Source organism: Atractosteus spatula, chromosome 7 (assembly GCF_055471065.1).
Source record: "Atractosteus spatula isolate fAtrSpa1 chromosome 7, fAtrSpa1.hap1, whole genome shotgun sequence".
Taxonomy (NCBI): Eukaryota; Metazoa; Chordata; class Actinopteri; order Semionotiformes; family Lepisosteidae; genus Atractosteus; species Atractosteus spatula.
In genome coordinates, this window is record NC_142712.1 from 27,766,571 (window position 1) to 27,789,293 (window position 22,723).

The window sequence follows — 22,723 nt, forward strand, 5'->3', positions numbered from 1 at the left end:
TGGCTATTAAAATTTCATTGTTTTTTAGGATAAAGATGTAAGCATTCTTTAGTAAATGTTATTTTAATGTTGGAATACCTCAATCATTTCATCACATGACACACATAAAGCAGAATGCATTTAAGAAATCTTCTGGATCAAAAAGGTAAGCCTGAAATTTCAAATAGATGAGTGAAATGGGAAATGGAGTGACAACATATTAATCCTACAGTTATCCAGTATTTCCTATAAAGGGTGAAACCTTGCATCAGTGATTCTTACCCAAACTGTGGATAAGAATCTGATAATCTAATAATGTCTGAACATGAAGAGACTGTATGCTTGTTTCTAATTGTTCCTGTTTCCCAGTTAGCTCACTAAATGAAATGGACAAGTACTCCTATATTTCTTAAATTATTTTTTTATTCTTGACAGAGACAATCATGGCCATGTAATTTACAAATCTGTGCACTTATCATTCCACATTGTCATTCCAAAAGCAACCATTAAGATTTCCTAAAACATGGGAATTATATCACGAAAATATCAAAAGCAAAATGCCAGGAAACAATAACTCACTAGTTAATAGTCAAATTAATCTTCCCTATATTTGGATGTTTGTAAGGATTCGATTAAAATTCAAAAATGTAATGTTTACATCTAAGACCACAACATAAAGCATCAGAAAAATGACCTCTGTTTGCCATCTACTGTACATGCTTGTAGCTTTCAAGGATAACATATTGTCAGATATCAAATTGTTCTTTTTTGGGGGCCAGAGAATATCAGAAGTGGCAGCAGAGAGAGTGGTGGAGGATTTCATTCACCCATGGCTACCATTTTGCCCTTGACAGGCCTGATGGGAGACAATGTCTTGGCGAATGTTACTGTAACTTTTATATTCTTCAGGTTAAAAATTGGGGAGATGGAAAAACAATGATGTGAGGATGAATTTCCTTAAACACAAAAACCATTCATCAAGATTGAGGACATCCTAACTTTTTATTGATGCATTGATGAAATCCCCGAACCATCTGGTGTATTTTCTCCTGCAGGGCATGTCAATACCACTGTGCTGAAATTGCTGTCTTCAAGTAATGTTTACAGAGCTGGGATTAAACATCTTCAAGGGAACAATGTCAAGTTATTGCTATACTGTACATTGTTTTTATCATGCCCTGAATCCAACATCTACGGTATTAACTCACAACTGCTATCAACAGGAGAAAACCACAACTGTAAAGGTTTTACAAGCTTGCTATACTGTAGCTACACAGGAAGAATGAGTTGACATCTGAAATTATACTGTATATTTAAAATAAAATTAAAACATATCTGTCCTGTAAGAAGAACCTGCAAAAGAACTATCATGCAGTTAAACAATAAAATTTAAGATTAGATTAGATTCATGCTTAATCAGCTTGCACCATTTTACAGCAATAAAGCAATGAATTTGAACTTTTTGCTTTTAAATGTATACTGAAGGAAAAAAGAAATGCAACATTTTCTAGAATGAGAATACTATAGTTACATGTACTTTCACAAAAAGTTGTCAATTTGTTTTAAGCCCTCTGACCTGCAATACAGCTTGTACAGTGAGGCATTGCAACTTGCCAGTCACACGAAAGCTTGTTAGGTGCACTTTTACCCAACAAGGTCCAGCTGGAACAATGCCTGATCAGGTCACCTTTAAAAAGGCCTTAATTCAAAGCTTAGGTCACTGCAAGAAAAAAGGCCACACTTAGTCAGTTTTCTGTGCATTCCATAATGCCTCAAATGTCATCAGAAGCAAGGTAGAGGGCCATTGGCATGTTGCAGGCAGGCATGCCATGTGCCAGCATTGCCAGACACTATGGAGTAAGCTGCTCCACTGTTTCCTGACTGCAGAGAAAGTTTCAGCAGACCGGCAGGACAGATGACCGTCCAAGATCCGGTCGCCCTCGAGTGACCACACCAGAGTAAGACCAACATATCAGACTGGTCCATCTGAGAGATCATTTCAGATCTGCCACCCGTACTGCTGCTGAAACTGCCGGCAGACACTATGCCCTCATCAGTAACAGGACAGTGAGGCTCCATGCTGCTGGCCTTAGAGCCCTAGGACCTGTCAGAGGCACTCTGCTCATACCTCCTAGACATCACACCCAACTGGCTTGCGCCAGACAGAGGCTGTGATGGACTTGTCAGCAGTGGCTTCAGGTTTCTTTTTTCCATCAGTATATATGATAAGCCTTACAATCCTTAATTCTTAAGTCCTTGAGCCTTATTTTTAGCTTAAAGTCATTACATTACAAATGCTTTTTTTTTCAAAATTCCAGATAGAATATATAGAAATGTGTCCAAATATTAATTTATTGTCTCCATAGGAAAATAGTTTGCATCAATATCAAGTCAGAAAAACATATCTTACCAGTTTCTATTCTTCAATGGACAACTTTTTAACTAAAAATAAAATATTTTGATGTTTTTGAATATGTAATTCTCTTACTAATCAAACAGCTTTTAGCACATAACTCTCTGTAAAAGATGTAACAGTCAGAAAAAGAAGAAAAACAATAAATTACAGGAAAAATCAAGAACAGGTCTGGACTTATCTACTGCATGTGTTAATTTTCTGGATGAACAGATCTGGTTTTGTACTGAAGATGCTCAGAACCATCCATCCATTTTTCAACTTAGGTTTAAGGGGAGCTGAGCAAGTAATGAGCACAAAGTGGGTACACCCTGGATGGAACGCCAGTCCATCGCAGGACAAAAACAGACACAGACCACACACACTCATACTCAGGGCCAATTTTCCCAGAAGCCAATTAACCTACCAGTATACCTTTGGACTGTGGAAGGAAACCCATGCAAACATGCGAAGAACATACAAATTCCATGCAGATAGCACCCAAAGTCTGGAATTGAACCCAGTGCCCCAATACTGCAAGGCAGCAGTACTTGCCACTGTGCCACTTAATAGATACTGTTGAGAGGGTCTCTGAACTGTGTACACACTTTTCTTGCAAAAGATGCAATATTTTCTAAGGTGGACATTCAGAACTGGTTTGAACGGGATTGTTCAGAGTTTCCTTGACTGCTGTGACATCAGAAAGACATCACAAACAAAAATTATCCTGAAACTTGGTTCACACCTTCCCCCTTCTCAATGTTTTCGTGTAACCTTCTCTATTCACATGCAGGTTTTGACTTCACCCCTCTCTTCACCTCTCTGCACTTTGCACCACCTGAGTGGCCTCTCTGCCTCTCCCCTGCTTCCGCCTCCTTTACTCTCCCAGCTTTTGTTCTTCTGTGCTATTTAATCTTTGCTGCTGCCCTGTCTTTCTCACACCCGAAGAAGGCTCCACAGCTGAAACGTTGTGTTTTCTTTCTTCTCCTTTCAGCATGGAATAAACCTATTACTTGTTCCTTTGCAGCCTATGCATGCTGACGCAGCTACCCACCTGAACTACTATAACAAGAGAATATGTGTCTTTATTTTCTATTAGCTTGTAAAATAAGGAAAACACAAACCTATAGCTATTATATAATTTATATATGGATAACTTATATACAGTGTGGTGGAAAAGTACAACCCCTCAAGATTTCATGGTTTAACATATTTAGTCATATTTGACCTAGTTTTCACAAAGTTCTAACAGTAGATTAACCTAACCTCCTGATTCCAAATACATATGAAATAAGAAACTTTGTCACTCAGGTTGATGGAAACACATCATGCCCAGATCAAAAGAAAACTGTAACAGTCTTAGATAATTAATCTGTTACTCCTGTTCAGTCTGGGGAGGGTTAAAGTCCATTATGTCAAGGTAAGAAAGATAATCTACAAATGGAGAAAATTCAAGACCATTGCTGAGCTACCAAGGAGTGACTGTTCTACTAAATTCTCTCCAACATTTAACCATACAATGCTCCCAGAAGTCCAAGTAACCTCAAGGTTATATCCAGGGATCTACAGGTGTCTCTCGCTATGGTAAATGTCAGAGGTCATGAGTCCACCTTCATTGAAAGATAGCCAGAAAGAAGCCCCTGCTTTCCACGAAAAATATTGTTGCACAACTTAAGTTAGCAAAACAGCACTTAAATGAAAACTAAGACTTCTGAAATAATGTGTTTAGGACAGAAGAGTAAAGTATGTAGTTGTCTGGCCATAAGGCAAAGCATCATGTTTGGTGAAAACAAAACACTGCCTTTGACCAGAGGACTAGAAGGTGGTGGGAGATTGTTTGGGCTTACTTTGCTGCCTCAGAACCAGGATGACTTCCTGTCATTGAGCTTACCATGAATTCCACTCAATACCATAGTATTCTAAAGGAAAATGCGAGACCTGTACAGCTAAAGCTGAACTGAAAGCGGATCATTCAACGGGAAAATTACCCAAAACACACAAGCAAATCTAAGACAGAATGGCTCAGAAAGAAGAAAGTCAGGACTTTGGAGTGGCCAAGTCAAAGTCCAGACCTAAACCCCATAGAGTTGATGTGGTAGGATCCAAAGAGAGCTGTGAATACAAGAAAGTCCTCAAACATCTTATGTGAAGCAGTTTTGTAAGGAAGAGTGACCAAGAATGGGTCTGGAAACACTTAATTCACGTTATTGCTGCTAAATGAGGTGCTACAAGATACTTAATTAAGAGGTGCACATATTTTTTTCACACAAAGATATTAAATGCTTTTTTAAAATAAATAATCAGAAATTGGAATGTATCAAACAAGTTTACCTTTATCTACTATTAAGATTTGGTGACGGTCAAACATGTCTAAATATTTTAAACCATAAAATTGTAAGGGGTTACTTTCTTTTTAATCACACTTTATCAAACTCACATAAATATACTATTGAAATTGCATGTTTTTGACTGGTTATTGCATATAATCACACAAAGTTCTCTCACTTAAACAAAGAAAGGAGCTTCCTAATTAAAAGGTAACACTAACCCTAGAAAAATTATCAGTCATAAAGAGTTTCAAGATCCTTGTTGCACCTTCAGAACCAGGTACTTGCTTTTATTAACCAAGATTATTTCCAGACAATATACAAATAAATATACATTTGATCACTTTATTGACCATATACAATTTCTTGTATCAGGAATCTGTCTTTTTACATACCCCAACTTGCTCTCCATGAGAGAAGCTTGGGGTCAGAGTGCAGGGACAGGTTTATACAGCACCCCTGGAGCAGTTGGGGTTAGGGGCCTTGCTCAGGGGCCCAACGGAGTAGGATTCCTCTGCCAGCTGCGGGATACAAACCGGCAACCTTTAAACCACAGGCACAGATCCTTAGCCACAGAGCCACCACACCACCCATTTACCACAAACCATCCTTTGAGAATTAGCCATAGGGTGTATTCATTGTCTTTTGTTTAGTTCTCTCTTCTGGCACAGTACAGTTGAGCTGCCCGGAGCAAAGAATCATTATTAACATTAAGTTGGGACTATCCCCATGTTTAAGCATGCCTGTGTGCGTATGTATAAGTGTCTGTGTGCATGTACGTTTGCAAATGTGTACTTGTGTTTGTGTGAGTGTATGTGTGTGTTTGAAAAGTATGTTCCAGGCCTCTGCGAAATACATCACCCTGTCACTACATTGCACATATGTGTGCTGAATTTCCGAAGCATTTTTGGTATTTAGAACTTTGCAAACCTTGTGATCTTTACTTCCCCTGAGGGAGCCACCACACAAAAACAGGCTCTTTGAGAACAAAAAAACATCTAATGGTTACCAGTCCTCATCAAGGAGAGAATCTAATGTTAAAGTTTATCAACTCATGGGTACATATATACCTTTCATATTAAAAAACAACACTGTGGTTTAAGATTAAATGATAAAGTATTACCAAATGTATCACCATTTTTTTTTTACTTGAGCCCGGACTTTAACTTCAGATGGACATTGAGTAATGGAACTTTTGGTTATAATCTGTAATTAAAATTCACAATTTAAAGTCCATGATTCAGCCAGACTTTTAATTTGGGTTTATTAAATACAAGTACATTCAAACATGAATTGAAAGCATGGTACCTTGAGGAAAAACAATTGATTTTTCCTTTTCAAGACAGTACTTTGTAGCAGTATTGCATTCATAAGATACATTGTTTAAGATATGAATCTATAACTGTTTGACTTTCCAAAATCTTGCACAAGGCAACAGCATGCAGGGATTTGAGCAGTCCAACAGAAGACTAAATATTCTGATAATTTCTTATATTTTTCCCCAACAGACATAGCCATGTCTATTTTAATTTGACTCAGTTTATATATCTTTCTTTCTGTTCTCTGAAAACAAAAAATTAATTGGGTGAATTAATCCATAATTTTCTTAAATCAATGACAAATTTTGTTTTGAGTAATGACTCATCATTTGATAATAGAATAACTTGTAATTTAGGTGAGAAAATCAGTAGCATTTTAGCTATAATGATGTTCATAATCATAGTTTACATATAAATAATTTGTTTTCATATTACATAATTACATTACATATTACATACTTAATAATTTTATAACACCTTCAGACACTATGGGTATGAATTGATTAATAATTGACTGTAATGGAAAACCTCTTGTATAATACTCCCAACATACACAGTTTCAGCGATTTGTAGTTGGTGAAAGATGAAAAGTAAAGAGCCAACCTGCCAAAATGATTTCTCTCTTTAAGCTGTCAAGCTTTTCAGCTGGAAACTTGATTACCTGATTGCCTGTGCCAGATGTCCTATCAGCTTTTGGAGTTTCATTTGAGGCCTGCCTTCAGTAGTAATCAGAAAGCACATATCTGCCAAATATATACATGTGTTTCATATATTTGTTCACTTCTTCTATTCTTTCTTTGATACTCTAGGTCTTTGTAATAACTGACTGAGTAACAGGAGACTAATATAAAATTCTATACAACACATCAGCTGCAATGTATGTTTTTCCATCAGTTTAAATTATGCAGCTTAAGGTACTGTACAGTATGTGCTTTTCAGTGCCACTGTAAATCTTGACAACTAAAATCCATAGACAATATTAAGCTTGGTTCTTTTCAGAGCACTCCCATTGGACACTGACATAGTTTTCAAAAAGTTCTAAAGCTTTCCCAGTGTCCCTGTTTGACATGATCAATGAAATCATAATTTCTCTATTTTTTACATGGTTCAGTTTCTTAAAGAAGCCTACTGGGAATGGTAGATCTGATAGTCTTTCAATTTTTTAAATATGTAATGGACAGAACTATGAAGTACAGCAGTTATTGACCAGATCAAACATGAAAACAACATTATACCATAGTAATCTGTACTTGCTTTTTAAGTATTAGGGAGGAGTGGTTCAAGAGGAAAATAGTATAGAGGAAGAAATTCTAGCAAGGATTCAGGCTGGAAATAGATCGAGATTTGCTATGGGGAAAATTATGAAGTCAAAACTACTATCACGCACAACCAAAACAAGGATATATAAGACAATAATCCAACCAGTAGTACTATATGGTGCAGAGCTTTGGACTCTCACTAAAAAGATGGAGAATAAACTCATGATTTTTTAAAACAGTGTTTTAAGATAGATTTTTGGACCAGTGAAAGAAAATGGAGAATGGAGAAGAAGGAAAAACAGAGAATTAAAAGAGCTTTAGAAGGACCCTGATATTGTTGCTACTGTCAAAGGAAGAAGACTACGGGTGGTATGGCCATGTAATGAGAAGAGATCAAGGCCTAATAAAAGAGGTAGTAGAAGAGAATATTGAGGGAAAGAGGCCATGAGAAAGACCTAGAATAACATGGCTTGACACGGTGAAAGAAGATACTGGCAAGGCGGAAATTGATATAGATGCCTGGAGAGATAGGATGCACTGGAGGAGACTAGTTGGTGAGGCAATGGACCGGCTTTGGTTCGAGATGCCACCTCAGTAAGTAAGTAATCTGTACTTGTTATTTGTGTTTCAGTCTTATTTTCCACCCATCCATTTTTTAACTGCTTTATCTAATACAGGGTTGTGGGAGTGCTAAAGCCCAACTTTTGCAAGCAACAGATGCAAGGCAGGATATACTCTGGACAGGATACCAGTTTATCTCAGGGTCGCTCCAGTGCCAATTTTCCCAGACGTCAATTATCCTACCAGTATGTCTTTGGACTGTGGGAGGAAACTGTAGCACCCAGAGGAAACAGTACCACAGGACTTGCACCCGGGTCCCTGTGCTGTGAGCAATGCTAACCACTATACAACCGTGTCACTCCAGTGCTATTTTCTTTGGTGGAAATATTACCCATGGTATTGTAGCCCATATTTCCCTTTCATACCCAACCAAAGACATCTTTCAGAACTACCTGAAACAATAGTCTTGAGTGAAATTTTATAACAAGTCTATCATGGCTCAAGGTGGGAGACAAAAAGTCTGCACATACCACTAAGTAAAGTATTCTTCCAGTAGAGAATTACAAACATAGCTTTTTTAATATTAAAGAACAGAAAGTTGCAATAATAAAAGATAAAAAATAAAAAAATGCTAAGCAAATATTTTACACACGGTCTTACACTAGAAAGCTTTAATAATATAAAAAATACACAACATAATATAGAACAGACTACATCAGTATTGAATAATTTCTATATAACCACAGATTTACAGGGGCTAGGACAGCTGAAAACCAGAGAATTGCATAGATACATATTTTCACACTCACAATTAAAACATTGAGAGACACAATATAATTATTAAACCCTTGTGCAGCATTGGCACAAGTATGTTACACAATTAATATCACCTTTTTGCAAAGCAGACAATATAGTTTTTTTTGCAACAGAAGACCCAGTCTATTGGCATAACGTAGTTAGCCACTGTCTATAGAGTAGCACTGCATTAAAAACCATAGGCAACCATGATTGATTCCAGCAAGGGTAAAGCAGAATTGCTCTTGTCACAGAGGGTATATTTATTTCCAATAATAAAATAATAGGTTTCTTCTTCAGAGCTCTGCCTAACTTATATAGCCACCACCCATGTCTCACAGTACCATGTTCCTAACAGTACCAGGAGATGTGGTAAGAGCTGCCATAGACTTAAGACTAGGGGGAAGATGACATCACAGTTCGGGACAACCAAGGAGAAAAGGAATACTGCACAATACTACCCTGCCAAAACCATAGAATAAGGCATACTAAAGGAAATACAGAGGTGGATTTATCTGATGTCACAAAAGTGGGGGAGAGGCTGCTCTGTCCGACCCTGACAGTGAAAGAGGGGAATGTTGAGGAGCGAGAGTGGTGCAATTGCAGTGGTCAACTTGGTCAGAAGGGGGAAGATAAGATCCTCTACTTTATGTTGTACCACATACAGTATTAGTTGATCTGCTACGTAGCGATAATAGCTGGATAAAATCAAGACATATTGTTTTGAATAGTGGACAAAGAAAAGGAAACCAGTCTCCACAAATTATTAACATCCGTCACTCCAAAGCATGTAAAACTATCTCTATGCCAACTTTTGGGCAGAGACACAAGGGACTACAGATGAGTTTCATATAGTAGTGTCTACAAGATGTCAAGAAGAGTTTGGAAAAAAATAAAATGTTTAAATTCATTTTGGATGCCTACATTTTTTGGACCAGGAAATTCCAAACATTTTATTTTAGTGAAAACCAAAGGAACTTTATAAAAAATAAACTAAATTATTAATCAATAAACCTTATGTTTGAGAACATTCCAAATTTAGTTAATTCATGTTCTTCCTCACTAGCTGTAATCAGCTACTGTGTTATCAAAAATCTTATCTAAAATCTTTTATTTTTTTATCTACAGTATTATCCAGATAATCCAGTACACCTGGAAAAATACATTAAGAGTTCTTAAGGAATGGATAGAAAAGAATTTTGCAAAGAAAAAAAATACTACACATTTACAAATATTTCAGGAATACAACAGAAAAAAGAACTGTAGTGAATAGTTCCCTAGAAAATAGTTAATTATAGTCTTCTATTAGAATAACAGACTGAAGAAATTAAAATATACAGTAACACCATTTAATAAAAATGGGGACTTAAAAGAACTTAGAGAATGTAGAATGTAGACCAATCAGTCTCATTTCTGTCATTTAGAGCATTAGAACACACGAAATGTTACAAATGAGAGAAAGCCATTCAGACTTTGACAGATAGCAAATGATTTGTCCAAGGATCTCATTCAGGCGTTTCTTGTTAGAAACAAGGTTATTGGTTTCAACAAAATTCCATACTCCCACAACCCTTTGGGAAGAGACGTGCCTTCTATTGTCAGTTTTAAATGCACTTGCAAATAATTTCCACTTGAGGCTTCTGGTCTGTGTTTCATTGTTTAGTCTGAAGTCCATTGTGCTGTTTTTGCCTTTTAAATACTTGAACCAGGTCCAAATTACAGAATTGTATTTTTTAGAATGTGAAGAAAAAAAACGGTACATTATACAGTGTATTTTAAAAATAAAATTTAATTATATAGTTATTATACATAATAAATATACAATGATATCCATTAATCAATTTTCTTATGTCTTCTTCCAATTCAGGGTTATGGGCGAGCGGGAGCCCATCTCAGGAATGAACGGGAACAAGGCAGGATACATCCTGAACTGGATGCCAGAGCCTCGCAGGGCAGACAGAAACAAACACAGGTATGCACACCAGGGCCAATTTTCCTAAAGGTCAATTAACCTACAAGTATCTAAAAGTATGGGAGAACATACAAGGTCCACACAGATAGCACTCCAGGTTCAGGGCTGAATTCAGGGCCCCACCAATGCAAGGCAGCAAAACTAATCGCTGCATTACCATGGCACTCTATATTATGATTTTATATATTATAAGGCACTCTAGGTATTTTAACTACAGTATATACAGTATCTAAACATTTTGTAATTGTTTTATTGCTTGCTCAAATTGTCTAGAAGATATAAAGAATATATTAAAATAAACACATACTGTAAGTCTTTTCCATTTGTAACCTCAGAGTTTCCCATTTTAAATCTATAGTATTTGTTATATATTATTTTTTATAAATTCCTGGAAAATACAGAAAAGAGAACATCTTTCTTATAATTATAGTCCTTTGTTGCTATGCAGGAATAAAGACTTTACTCCAGGTGTATGGACAACTAATTATTTCAGACTCCAAAGTAGATATATTGCTGTCTGCTCTCCAACAAATAACACAGAAATCAGTGTCAATCCCAACTTCAAAAACAATCTATGGCATTTCTATAAATGCTTTGATAACAGGTTCCTGGCCCCAGGCTGCGGAAATCGGGGCTGTACAGTAACTGAAAACATGTGCCTGCAATCCTCAGACTAACTCAACATTAATTTGTGTTTATTTAGAAAATTACCACACTTCCCCAAGAGAACTCTGAGGCAATATCTTTATTTTTCAGTGGGAGGTCCCTTTAAGATTTATGGCTAGGCCCAATGTACAAGTAATTCACATTAAAAGCACTGCCTCAAGGCCTTTACTGACTAAAGAGCCAAAAAGTGTTGTTGATTTCTCCCTCTGTCACCCAATACAGTGGTCTTTGACTTTTAACCTGAGAACAGCCATTGAAAGGAGCATGTTCCTATTCAATGACAAGAAAACATTCACAACAAAGGTGTGAAGATAGGTAATAGGAGATACCAGATAACAGTAAAAAATAATTGCAATTACATAGCACATTTTATTAAAAGAGAACCAGAAGTTCTTTGAAACAACATTGCAGCGCATACATGAGTAATGCATAGCAGTGATTATGAACCATAATCTACAGTGGAATTTAGCCAGGATCTTAGGGTTAACATTATTATTCCTATAAACAGTATACCTGTAATAGAATCTTTAATGCCTAAGCAGTCAAGATCTCTGTTTAATGACTTGTATGGAGGACAACAGCTTCCACATCATGGGGAACAGGCACTTCAGTCTATCAGACCTTTTGTATCAGAGGACAGTATTTTCCTTAGGCATAAGGAGTTCTCTGAAAATGCATCCAATGTAATCATTTCTGTCTACTATGACTCAAAATAAAATTATTTTTAACAATAATATTATTGTTATAATATAAAAGTTCTTTATACATTCTTAAGTTAAGGTTTTTAGTATGAACAGTGGTGTATCTTCTCATAGAAAATGTTAATGGATTTCTCAGGATGCTTTAAGTAAAGGTGAAATATTCCTTAAGGAAAATAAAATTATATTTTCAGAAAAGAATAAAGAAAAAGTAATATCAAGTTTTCAGATTAAAAACCCATCTAGAAGGACATCTCTTTGATTCCTACAGTACATGCCTTAGTGAGTTTTCAATTGATTCCTTGCTACAGTCCCTCTCTGAACCTTCTGTCACCTCAGGCTGGTTTTGAATGAGTAGTGGATATTATTCTTGGCACCAGGATGTCTACACTGTCAGATGTATTTTATTATCACACGATGTAATCAGCAAATAATATTACATTTTAAAATGTGATGGAGTTGAAGCAATAATACTATTCACAGGGAATTCATGAGGATTACACTTGACCTAGTGGAAAGTGCCATATTGTGTTGAAATCTGAAAGGTTTTATTGAAAATCCTTTTTGGAAGAGTTATTATTGCAGTATTGTTCTAACATTTTACATTGAAAATTAATTTATATTCTGAAAATTTCTAGAAATGGAAAAAGAAAGGAAATGTTTTAATATCAGTTATTAATATATTAAATACAGTTATTAATCAGTTTCTTTAAATATTTTGCTATGATTTGCAAATGTATTTCAATGATGTATTTCATATACTCATCTCATATTTCGTTAGTGCTACTCATATTATTATAGTATAATTCCAGTTTTATGCAGAGCAACAAGGTTAATATTATCATAGTTCAGGTAGGTAGCTGGGTCAGCATGCATAGGCTGCAAAGGAACAAGTAATAGGTTTATTCCATGCTGAAAAGAGAAGAAAGAAAACACAACGCCTATCTGAACATGGACAACATGGACTAAACCTATTACTTATTCCTTAACATTATCATACACAGTAGTACAGTAGTAGACTCGTACAAGTACCTGGGAGTGCACATCGACAATACACTGGAATGGTCTAACAACACAGAGGCCATCTACAAGAAGAGTCAGAGCTGACTTTACTTCTTGAGGAGGCTCAATGTGTGTAGTAAGATGCTACATATGTTCTATCAGTCGGTTGTGGCGAGCGCCATTTTCTGGGCGGTGGTATGCTGGGATTAGAGCAGGGGATGCTAACAGGCTGAACAATCTCATCAGAAGAGCAAGCTCTGTTATTGGTTCTGACCTGGACCCCCTGGAGGTAGTGGCAGAGAGGAGAATGGTGTCCAAACTGGAGGCCATCACGTACAACGTCTCCCATCTCCTCTATGACATGCTTGTGAAAATGAAGAGCACGTTCAGCAATAGGCTGATCCAACCACGGTGCGACAGGGAGTGCTACAGGAGGTCATTCTTGCCTTCTGCCATAAGACTATACAACGCATGGCTACATTGACACTGACCTGTTTTGGACTAAACAGTAAACAACTGCTACATCTAGCTTTCCCGTTTACAACCGTTTTTGTGCAATATATGCCAGGGACTTGTGAAATACATTTATATTTATATTTATATTGTGCAATACAACTTTTTGTGTACTGCTCTGGTTTGTTCTTTGTATATTCTGGACTGTGAGTAACTCTTCTTAGTGCACTTCTCACTGACTGTACTGTATGTATTGTATTATTGTATTATTTTGTTACACTATGCTGTGTTGACTGTGTTAAGCTGCTTTTGCACTGCAATTTCCCTCACTGATCAATAAAGTATTTATCTATCTAGTTGCTTTTTCTTGATTGAATAATAATACCAAACATTGTCAATATGAAGTGACACAGAACTGAATGGACAATTTATGTTAGTCTATCTTATTTTATGTTAAGTGTATTGAGACATTTTGTGTGTTTTATATACAGTGTCTTAGAAACATTTACAAAATTGTAAAATTGAATAAATGATTGAAGTTGTGGCCAGGGGCATGGTGGTAAGCATTTCCTTGTGTTCAATTTCTGAAGTGCTATCTGCATGGAGTTTGTATGTTCTCCCTGTGTTATGGTGGGTTTCCCATGGGTGCTTTGGTTTTCACCTGCAGTCCAAAAAGATACTGGTAGGTTATCTGGCTTTGGGTAATGTGGCCCTGATGTGAATGCATGTTTGTGTCTGTTTGTGCTGCAAAGGACTGTCATCCCATCCAGGTTGAATCCTGCCTTGTGCTTGTTAAAGTATGTTCCAGCAGTTCCGGAACCCTGTTTTGGATGAAGAGGTTAGAAATGGATAGATGATGGATGAATTCAATTGTGCCTTCAAGAGTTATGTCTTTTGTTTATGTTTTTCTTAGTTGTACTAAATGATGTGCTAAATAGAAAACGTGATTTTCTCAACCATTACCAAAAGAACCTGTAGATTCCTTTGGTCACCCAGAACTACTGTGTAACCACCATTTAGTTTAGGATTTTTTCAACTGCACTTTATAAATGGATAACAATCCATCAGTTGTAGTCCAGTTGTAATTGCATCTTCAATATTTTATTCCCCTTTAAGGTGTTATTACTTTGGCTAGACACATTAAATGTAATAGCTACATTTCTCAGCTTCTGAACAGAATATTGTAAAAAATAAAGGTCTGCCGCATGCAAAATGAAGCAAAGAAAGGGCAGTGCCACATGAAAAATGCTGAAAAACTCTGTGACCTCCAATTACCATTTATTTTGAAAAGCAGGATTATCTCTCAGTTTGTAAAATCTATGTGCAATTCACATTACACAGAAAATGCATACATGCATGCTATCCTAAAAAATATACATATTTACAAATATATACATAGCCATATACAATTTCTTGCATTAAGAATTTGTCTTTTCGTATACCCCACTTGCTCTCCATGAGACACACAGACAGGAAGAGAAGCCTGGGGTCAGAGCACAGGGTCAATCATTTATACAGCACCCCTGGAGCAGCTGGGGTTAAGGGCCTTGTTCAGGAGCCCAACAGGGTAGGATTCCTCTGCCGGCCACGGGATTTGAACCACAGGATTCTAGCCACAGGCACAGATCCTTAGTCACAGAGCCACCACACAACCCTAAGTACAGACTTTATAAGTACAGATTTTCATCTTATATATATTTTTTATACTTACTATCTGATGGCTATTTGTCTTGCTGAGGGGATGGAGGGAGAGATATTTCAGTATTAACAGGTTAGTGCTGTTCAGACATTACACATTTGGATATGTTTCTATATAGATTTTGCTAATTGTGACATTGTGTTCATTTCCTCAAATGGTTTATGTGTAACAGTATTCCTAATGCATACAGGATCATTCCTTCACTTTTGAAAATAATGCATTTAAATTCTCATCCTCCCATAACAAGTTCACCAAACATGTATTATCTTTTCACATCTCACATGAACCTAATTTGCAGCTAGACTTCAAAAGCTAATCACACAATGGCAAGCAGTCGCAGTAAGTACTAAATCATTAAGTAAATTACAGTGAATTTATTTGTATTCATGATTTTTCTTTCTCTTTAGATCTGTCATATCTTATGTAATTTGCTTTCTTGATGTACACTATGTTGCAAATTGCTGACTTGTGCTTCTGCATTCTCAGGGTGAAATGTAGTAGTTTAGTATATAATATATGAGTGCTAAAACATCACTGATGGGATAACTGGAACACATACAAGCTGGTATACATAAATGCATGTATCTACAGTGATGTGAAAAAGATGTACACACTCTTAAGCTTCTATGATTTTACATATTAAGACATACAGTATCTGACTTTCATGTAGTCCTCTCCAAATCCTAAAAAGTAGATAAATATAACCTTATGTGACCATTTTAAATTATTTTAATTTTACTTTATGCATTATTTATTAAACAAAAAAACATCCAGTATTCACTACCCTTGTGTGAAAAAGTGCACCCCATGATTCAGTAATGCTTGGAACCCTGGCTTAACTTAATAACCTAATAACTTAAAGTAAATTATTCATGTAAGGGTTTAACTGTCTCTCTCATTACCTAGGAAAAATTCTTGCCCACTCCTCCTTACAAATGGTGGTGTTTGAGGGCATTCATTTATGCATAACTTCCTTTAGGTCCAAAGATCTGGACTTTGACTTGACCATTTCAAGATCCTGATTCTTTCCTTTTTTCAACCATTTTACCATTTCACGCTTACTCGAACTTTGTTTTCTTTTTGTAAATGACCTTTCCTGTTGTGAAATGATGGAATTTATATTGTTTGGAAATGGCTTCATAACCCTCTTCCAGCTGATGAGCATCTCATATAGGTTCTTTGAGACAGTCCCATATATCTTTTACCTAGACATGATGTGTTACCACAAACCTGAATGCTCTGCGGCAAACTGATAAAGGTGGAAGCATTTCCTGATGATCAAGTAATCATGTGCACTTGTTTAGCAGTATCTGATTCTAATTACCTTCTTAACTGAATTGGAAGCAGTAAGTGTGTACTTATTTTTCAGACAAGGCTTCTGAATATTGACTTATTAATCTTTTTAATAATAATGGCAAAATAAAATCTGTGTAATTTGTCACATGAGGTTAGATTTATCTACTCTTAGGACTTGGTGAGGACTACAGTAGGTGAATGTGTGTACTTTCTTTTTCACATCACTATATATCTAACAATGTTTGAATGTTTCATGTGATAGACTGATTCTAAATAGAATGAAAATAACAGTTTTGTTAGCAAATACGTCATATTGAAAAAAAGCCAGAATAAGTTTCTCCATAGAGCTATCTTTTATCTGAATGTACATTCACACTGTACTCATTTCCAATTATATTTTGTAGCATAGTTTATAAAACATTTGGTTTTGTTTACAAAACAGTAGAAGATTAATTTGTAGACAACATGTCCAAACCCATGTTTTATCACTGAAAATGACACTTAAAATGCCAGCCCCAGGGTGTACAGGCAGGAGCCGGGAGAGAAAAAATATCAATATAAAGAAGTTCCGATGCTGATGAACCAAAAAGAAAGCCAGCATATTTTTTGTCTTGTCGGAAGATTACTGATTTATTCCATGTCTCCACAAACATCTGTGTACATCTGGGGAAATGATTCAACAATGTCTTATATCTGCTTGTGGACTGACCCACTATTCTTCTTCTCCATATCTTTAGTCATCATTCTTGCTGGTGGAATGACCCACTATCCTTCTGCTTTAAGACTTTAGTGGACTAGAATGGTAATTATACTCTGAGTCCCAGAAAAAGAACAGTCTAGTTTCCATTGGAAACTGTTTCTTACATTTTGGTATTGTCATTGCGCACCTTGCAGGAGTTGTGCCACTGAAGGTTTTAGGAAATAGAATAAAAAGCAGCAGTTAAGCAGCTGTCTTTGCTTAACAATCTTTGTTTATGTTATTTAACATAACTCAAAATTAACTTATAATGAAATTAAATCTCAATAGTCCATGAGCAGCACAGAACATTAGAAATACAGGTATGTCAAACCTTGAGTCTGCATTAATATTGTTTCTTATAACACAAAGCTGTTGGTTTCTTCTGGACTTGATTTAATGTGAAAAAGGGTACCAAACCCTGAACTGTTATGCTGGACCAAAGCTGGCATATTCTTAACTATCATCTACATTAAAGTTACCCATTAAGCTAAAGTTGTTTATGCTTATAGCAAAGAAAGGCAAATACTTTTTAAGTACTGCTTTGAACTAGACATAATGAAATTCAATATAGGTGAAAATACACTTGATTAGGTAAGTAATCATGATGTAAGAGTTTATAGCAATACCTTCTACATATTCCTAAAGATTATACAGACATATGCTAAAACCAGGTTTCATTAATTGCTTTCTTTCAACACGTGTGTGGTACTATGGAATGCATTTATTAAGGTTTATTAAAATTACTTATTCATCAGTCATCTTAATTAAGCATCTTCTCATTCAAGAACTACAGATTATATACATGCATTGCAGTACAGTTTGTATTATATAATGGGGACAAAATTTAAATTGTTTTTGATTCTGTATGTGGCATACACCAAAAAACAATTTCTCTGTATAAGCATATTTATTAACTTAATTATGCTATTTTTATAATTCTGATAATAATATAGCTATTTAATTTGCAGAATACAACTTTGACTCTTTAAATATGAAACTATAATGATGAAAAGTGGTAGCATTCAGTTTTATTCACAAAAGAAATGTATTCACAACAAAAAAGACAGCTTGTTTTTGTTTGCAATCTCACCTGCTGTGCTAATAACATTTTCACACTACACCATAAGATGCAATCAGAATGCATTGAATTATTTTCATTGTCTACAAAAAGATTATTTCTGCATTCATTCAGTTATATAGGTATTCAGTTAAAATCCTAAACAAATAAACATTTATACATTAATGGATATTCACTCACTGGCATGAAGAAATTCTTTGATATGTTTTATTGCAATAAATGCCACAAATTCAAAATAAATTGTCAGTGATCTAATGTCTATGCAATTCTGTTTTGTAAACATTAACTTAAAATGCATAAACCAAAACGTCTCAATCAATGTTTCTGTAGATTTTCATAACAGTGTTAGTTAAAAGCTACAGTATGTCATTTTGTAAGTCATATACAATATACAAAATGCAAATCAGAATCCTTATAATCAGTTTATAAAGCTCCTTTTTCCAATGTTCTAATTAATAAGAAATTCATCTTAACACATTTTGAAATTGTAGGTTGTCTTAGCTATGCTTTATTGTTTTGATTTTATCCAGCATTTATCATATTTCCATATATAATTATTTTAAAGGAGGTAAAGGAGTTTATATATGCACATCTACAAAGGTATTACAAAGTTTAATCTTTGTTTATATGCTTAATACTGTATGAGCAATTCTAAATTAAGAGTGTCAAAGGATTATTGATATGTAAATAATAAAAATAAAATCTATTTTTAGAACCACTAAAAAATCTAAACATATAAGAAGAACAAAATGTATAGTTTTTCTCAAAACCTAGTCATGCCTGAAATCAACATTATACATACTAATAAGAAATGCTATTGAATAGAATTGGAAATGTTGGTACATTTTAATCCACTGAGGGATTTTACCTAAACTATCTGATCTGTCAGTATACCAACCTAAATCATATTTACAGTGGGAAACAGCAGTCTAATTTCTCCTGTGGTATTGTAAATGAAATGTTCACTTAAAGAAACGTAACATCTGGAGGAATGGGAGTGTACTCACAGGTAGGAGGTAAAGGAGCTAAGGCTTCTGGGCACTGCAGAGAGTCCGAGCTCTGAACAATCCACAATTACCATGATGCCATCTTCCTCACACTGGCACAGATGTGGACACAGAGTGGACATTATAAGGGCATGCTCCTGTTGTCCACTGACAGTGGTGCTGCTGGCAATCTGGAGAATCAGGCAAATCAGCAACATTTTGCTTTCCCTAGCACTGAGTTTTAAGAATGTATAATGTCTCTTTCAGGCACTCTTTTTTCTTTCTTTTTTGTAACTATCAGTTGGGAGATCCCATGAGTCAGTCAGGCTGTCAGGATTTCAGAGTTCCTACTCACACCAGCCTCCCTCCTTCAGTCTGTCTGCCTTTTTGTCCTAACTTTACAGACCTTTACCTATTGTAGTGGAAGCCAATGTGTTGGAAGAGACCCGCTTCTCATTGGACAGCACAGACTGGGATGGGCCAAAGGGAGGAGTCAGCCTTTACACAGTCTGTTCAGGGGCAAAAGATAATCATTCAGAAGTGAAAGGACTAAGAGTGAGAGAGAGAGGCTGTACACAGTACACTGTACAAAAGGGACCAGAGTCTATACAAATGAGAGCTGATGTAATGTATGCTTTTATGTGCTATATTTCAGCTAGTTGACTTGTAGCAGGCATAATTTACAGCCACAATGTGAAGATACTCAAGATGAAATACATTTACTCAATGTGTATACTGTTTCATACTAGCAAATAATTTCTTAATAAAATGGTCATCCATTTATTGTTTACCAATGAGAAAATTTCATTTTGATATATAAAGAAGAGTATACATGAAAATAATATGGTTATTTGTTTATTGTGGAAAGTCACAACCTCTTTTTAATTCCTGTCACCCCTGACTACCCCATCCTGCATACTTAATAGTTGCCATGCCTTTTCAGTCCCTTATAATGGATTATTTATTAAATTAAATTAAGTTCTAATCTATTATTTTCTTATGAAATAAATTAGGAATCATTCTTTGCAAAATCCGTACACTGTAGGAGTCGCTGTTCCCCTGTGCCTGCTAATGTAATACATAAACAGCACTATTTTAAAGATTTTATACTTCCAGCTGAAAAGGGTATCTCATTAATTAAGTTTCTTCACTAACAATTTTTTTCCTTAGAGTCTTTATTGCTGTCCTAAAGTAATTTTGTATTAGATTATAGCTGAATATTTTTATTATATATTGCAAAGAGTAACAGGTAGCATTTTCATCCCAAAGTATTTTGTCTTATCTGTTGCTCCTACCATGGTGACATTATGGAACATATTTCTATGTGCTTTTGAGAATTTACAAAAAGAGTTGTCATGCTTTTCCTTTCATTGTTTTCAGACAGGACTCAATGTCTATGGTATATACTGTTCAGTAGATGTATGCATCATGAACTGACAAATAATGCTTATATAAACAAACAGTCCCTTTCTTAAACTATTCCCACCAACACCTTCAATCACACCATCTTCTCTTATGCATTTTAATCTCAGTTAAATACTTTGTAATTGTCTATTCCCCAAAAAATAAATGTACCCAAGAAGCATGTGTGGTTCTTTCTTAAAAAAGTAAGCAAGAAAAAACGAATAAAGCTAAACGTGCCAAAAGCCTTAGCTTTAGCTTTGAAGGAGTGTTTGCAGAATGTAAATCAGTTGCGGCAATTTAAAATGGGAGAATTAGGTGATTGGAAGGCCATATGAGAACAAAGGCAGATTTCAGTGCTGTTACCAAACAGTTGAAAAATACCAACTGGGGCACCTGTTTTCCAGCAATGCTGAAGTGTTGGGTTTCGAGTTCTGTTGCGACTACATGGTCCTGTTGAAAAGGCTCCCCTGAAACTCTGATCAAAGGCTGTCCACTCCCCTCCTCCCATGCTACCTTAAATGCCCCTTTAAACAAGCAACAGCAATCTTAAAGACACAAAGGACACACCGGTACCTGAGACTCACCTAAACTCTAATTCACGAAAGGCTATTTGAGCTCCTTCAAGCAGGAACTCAATTCAATTGACTCAAAAAGAAAAGACATAAAGGTTTTGTTGCTTCCCACTAATAAGGAGAGTGCAAGCAACAATTGGGGAAACTGTTTTAGTGCAGACAAAGTGTTCAATGATATTTTACAGGAAGTAGTTCCCAGTATACACCACATATACTGTAGATACTTTTCACATGAGCCTAAAATCCACAAAAGGTTCTTGATTAAGAATAATCATAAAGCAGGAATAATAGATGAGAGATACTGTATAGAGTGATACAAAAAATGCCTTCATTCTCATCCCACACCTTTATTACCTTGTAATGCCAGGGCATTAACCTAAGAAATGTACTGAAATTGTACAAGTTATAAAAATGCACTTGACATTTTGAAAAATTGCTAATTCCTGCAAATATTCTATTTTAGTTTTTTTTTAAAATTGGCAACGACAATAGAAAATGAGGGAAATTGTTTTTAAACTTTTAAAATTCATTTTTACTTTCACAGATGTTATGATTCGGTGTTTAAAGCTATTAAAGAGTGTTAATATGTAAAATGATTAGTATTAATTAATAACTGTATTTGTATAGGTGGCAAGGTTAGAAAATTAGAAGCTCAACTTCACTCATTTCAGCCCGAAATGCTGGAGCCTAATTCGTCGACTGGGAGCTGCTCAAAAACCCCCAGTAATGCTGTCGCTAGTCATCTTCTTCAGGTGACGAAAGCACCTTTAAAGAAGGAACACCGACGTCAAGTGCGAGACACGTGGCGGCAGTACTACTGCCAAAAGTTAGGCGGATTAAATGGTGACAGACCAGAGCCAATCAAGGAATCAGAGCTCGACTCGGTGTTACACAGCGTAAAATCAGGCACTGCTGCAGGGTATGACAACATCCTGCCTGAGTTTCTGAATCATTTAAGCCCAAAGGCGAAGATATGGCTAACTACTTTCTACACACGGATCATGCAGGAAAAGAGGATTCCACACGTATGGCACCAGGCAAAGGTAATTGCCATCCCAAAACCTGGCAAGGGTATAAACAGTGCGGCTAGCTACTGTCCAATTTCCTTGCTTTCCATGTGTCTTAAGTTACTGGAGCGTTTAATTTTCCAGAAGATCAGCCCGGTTTTGGAAAACTCCATCATAGTTGAGCAGGCAGGTTTCAGACAAGGACATAGCACTTGCAATCAAGTCCTTGCTCTGACTACGTTCATCGAGAACGGATTACAGCAAAACCTTAAAACTGGAACAGTTTTCCTTGATCTAACAGCAGCATATGATACGGTGTGGCATGCAGGCCTGTTTTTGAAACTATCCATGCCATGTTGGGTAGTTGAAATAGTTTAACTTTTCCTCCAAGACAGAAGATTGTAGATTCACATGGGAGACAAATGCAGCTCTTGGAGAAAACAACCAAACGGACTACCACAAGGTTCGGTTTTATCTCCAAGCCTCTTCAACGTCTACAATTCATCTATGCTGATTATA

General features: G+C 36.0%; 1 protein-coding gene across 1 annotated transcript in view; it reads right to left on the reverse strand.

The window, feature by feature from the left end:
- The window catches only part of lgr6 (leucine-rich repeat containing G protein-coupled receptor 6), a 265,732-nt gene extending 246,293 nt beyond the window's left edge, over positions 1-19,439 (reverse strand). The window contains exon 1 of the mRNA XM_088921620.1: positions 19,243-19,439. Coding sequence (XP_088777746.1) covers positions 19,243-19,439 — 197 coding nt within the window. The remainder of the gene's footprint in view (positions 1-19,242) is intronic.
- Positions 19,440-22,723: the final 3,284 nt, after the last annotated feature.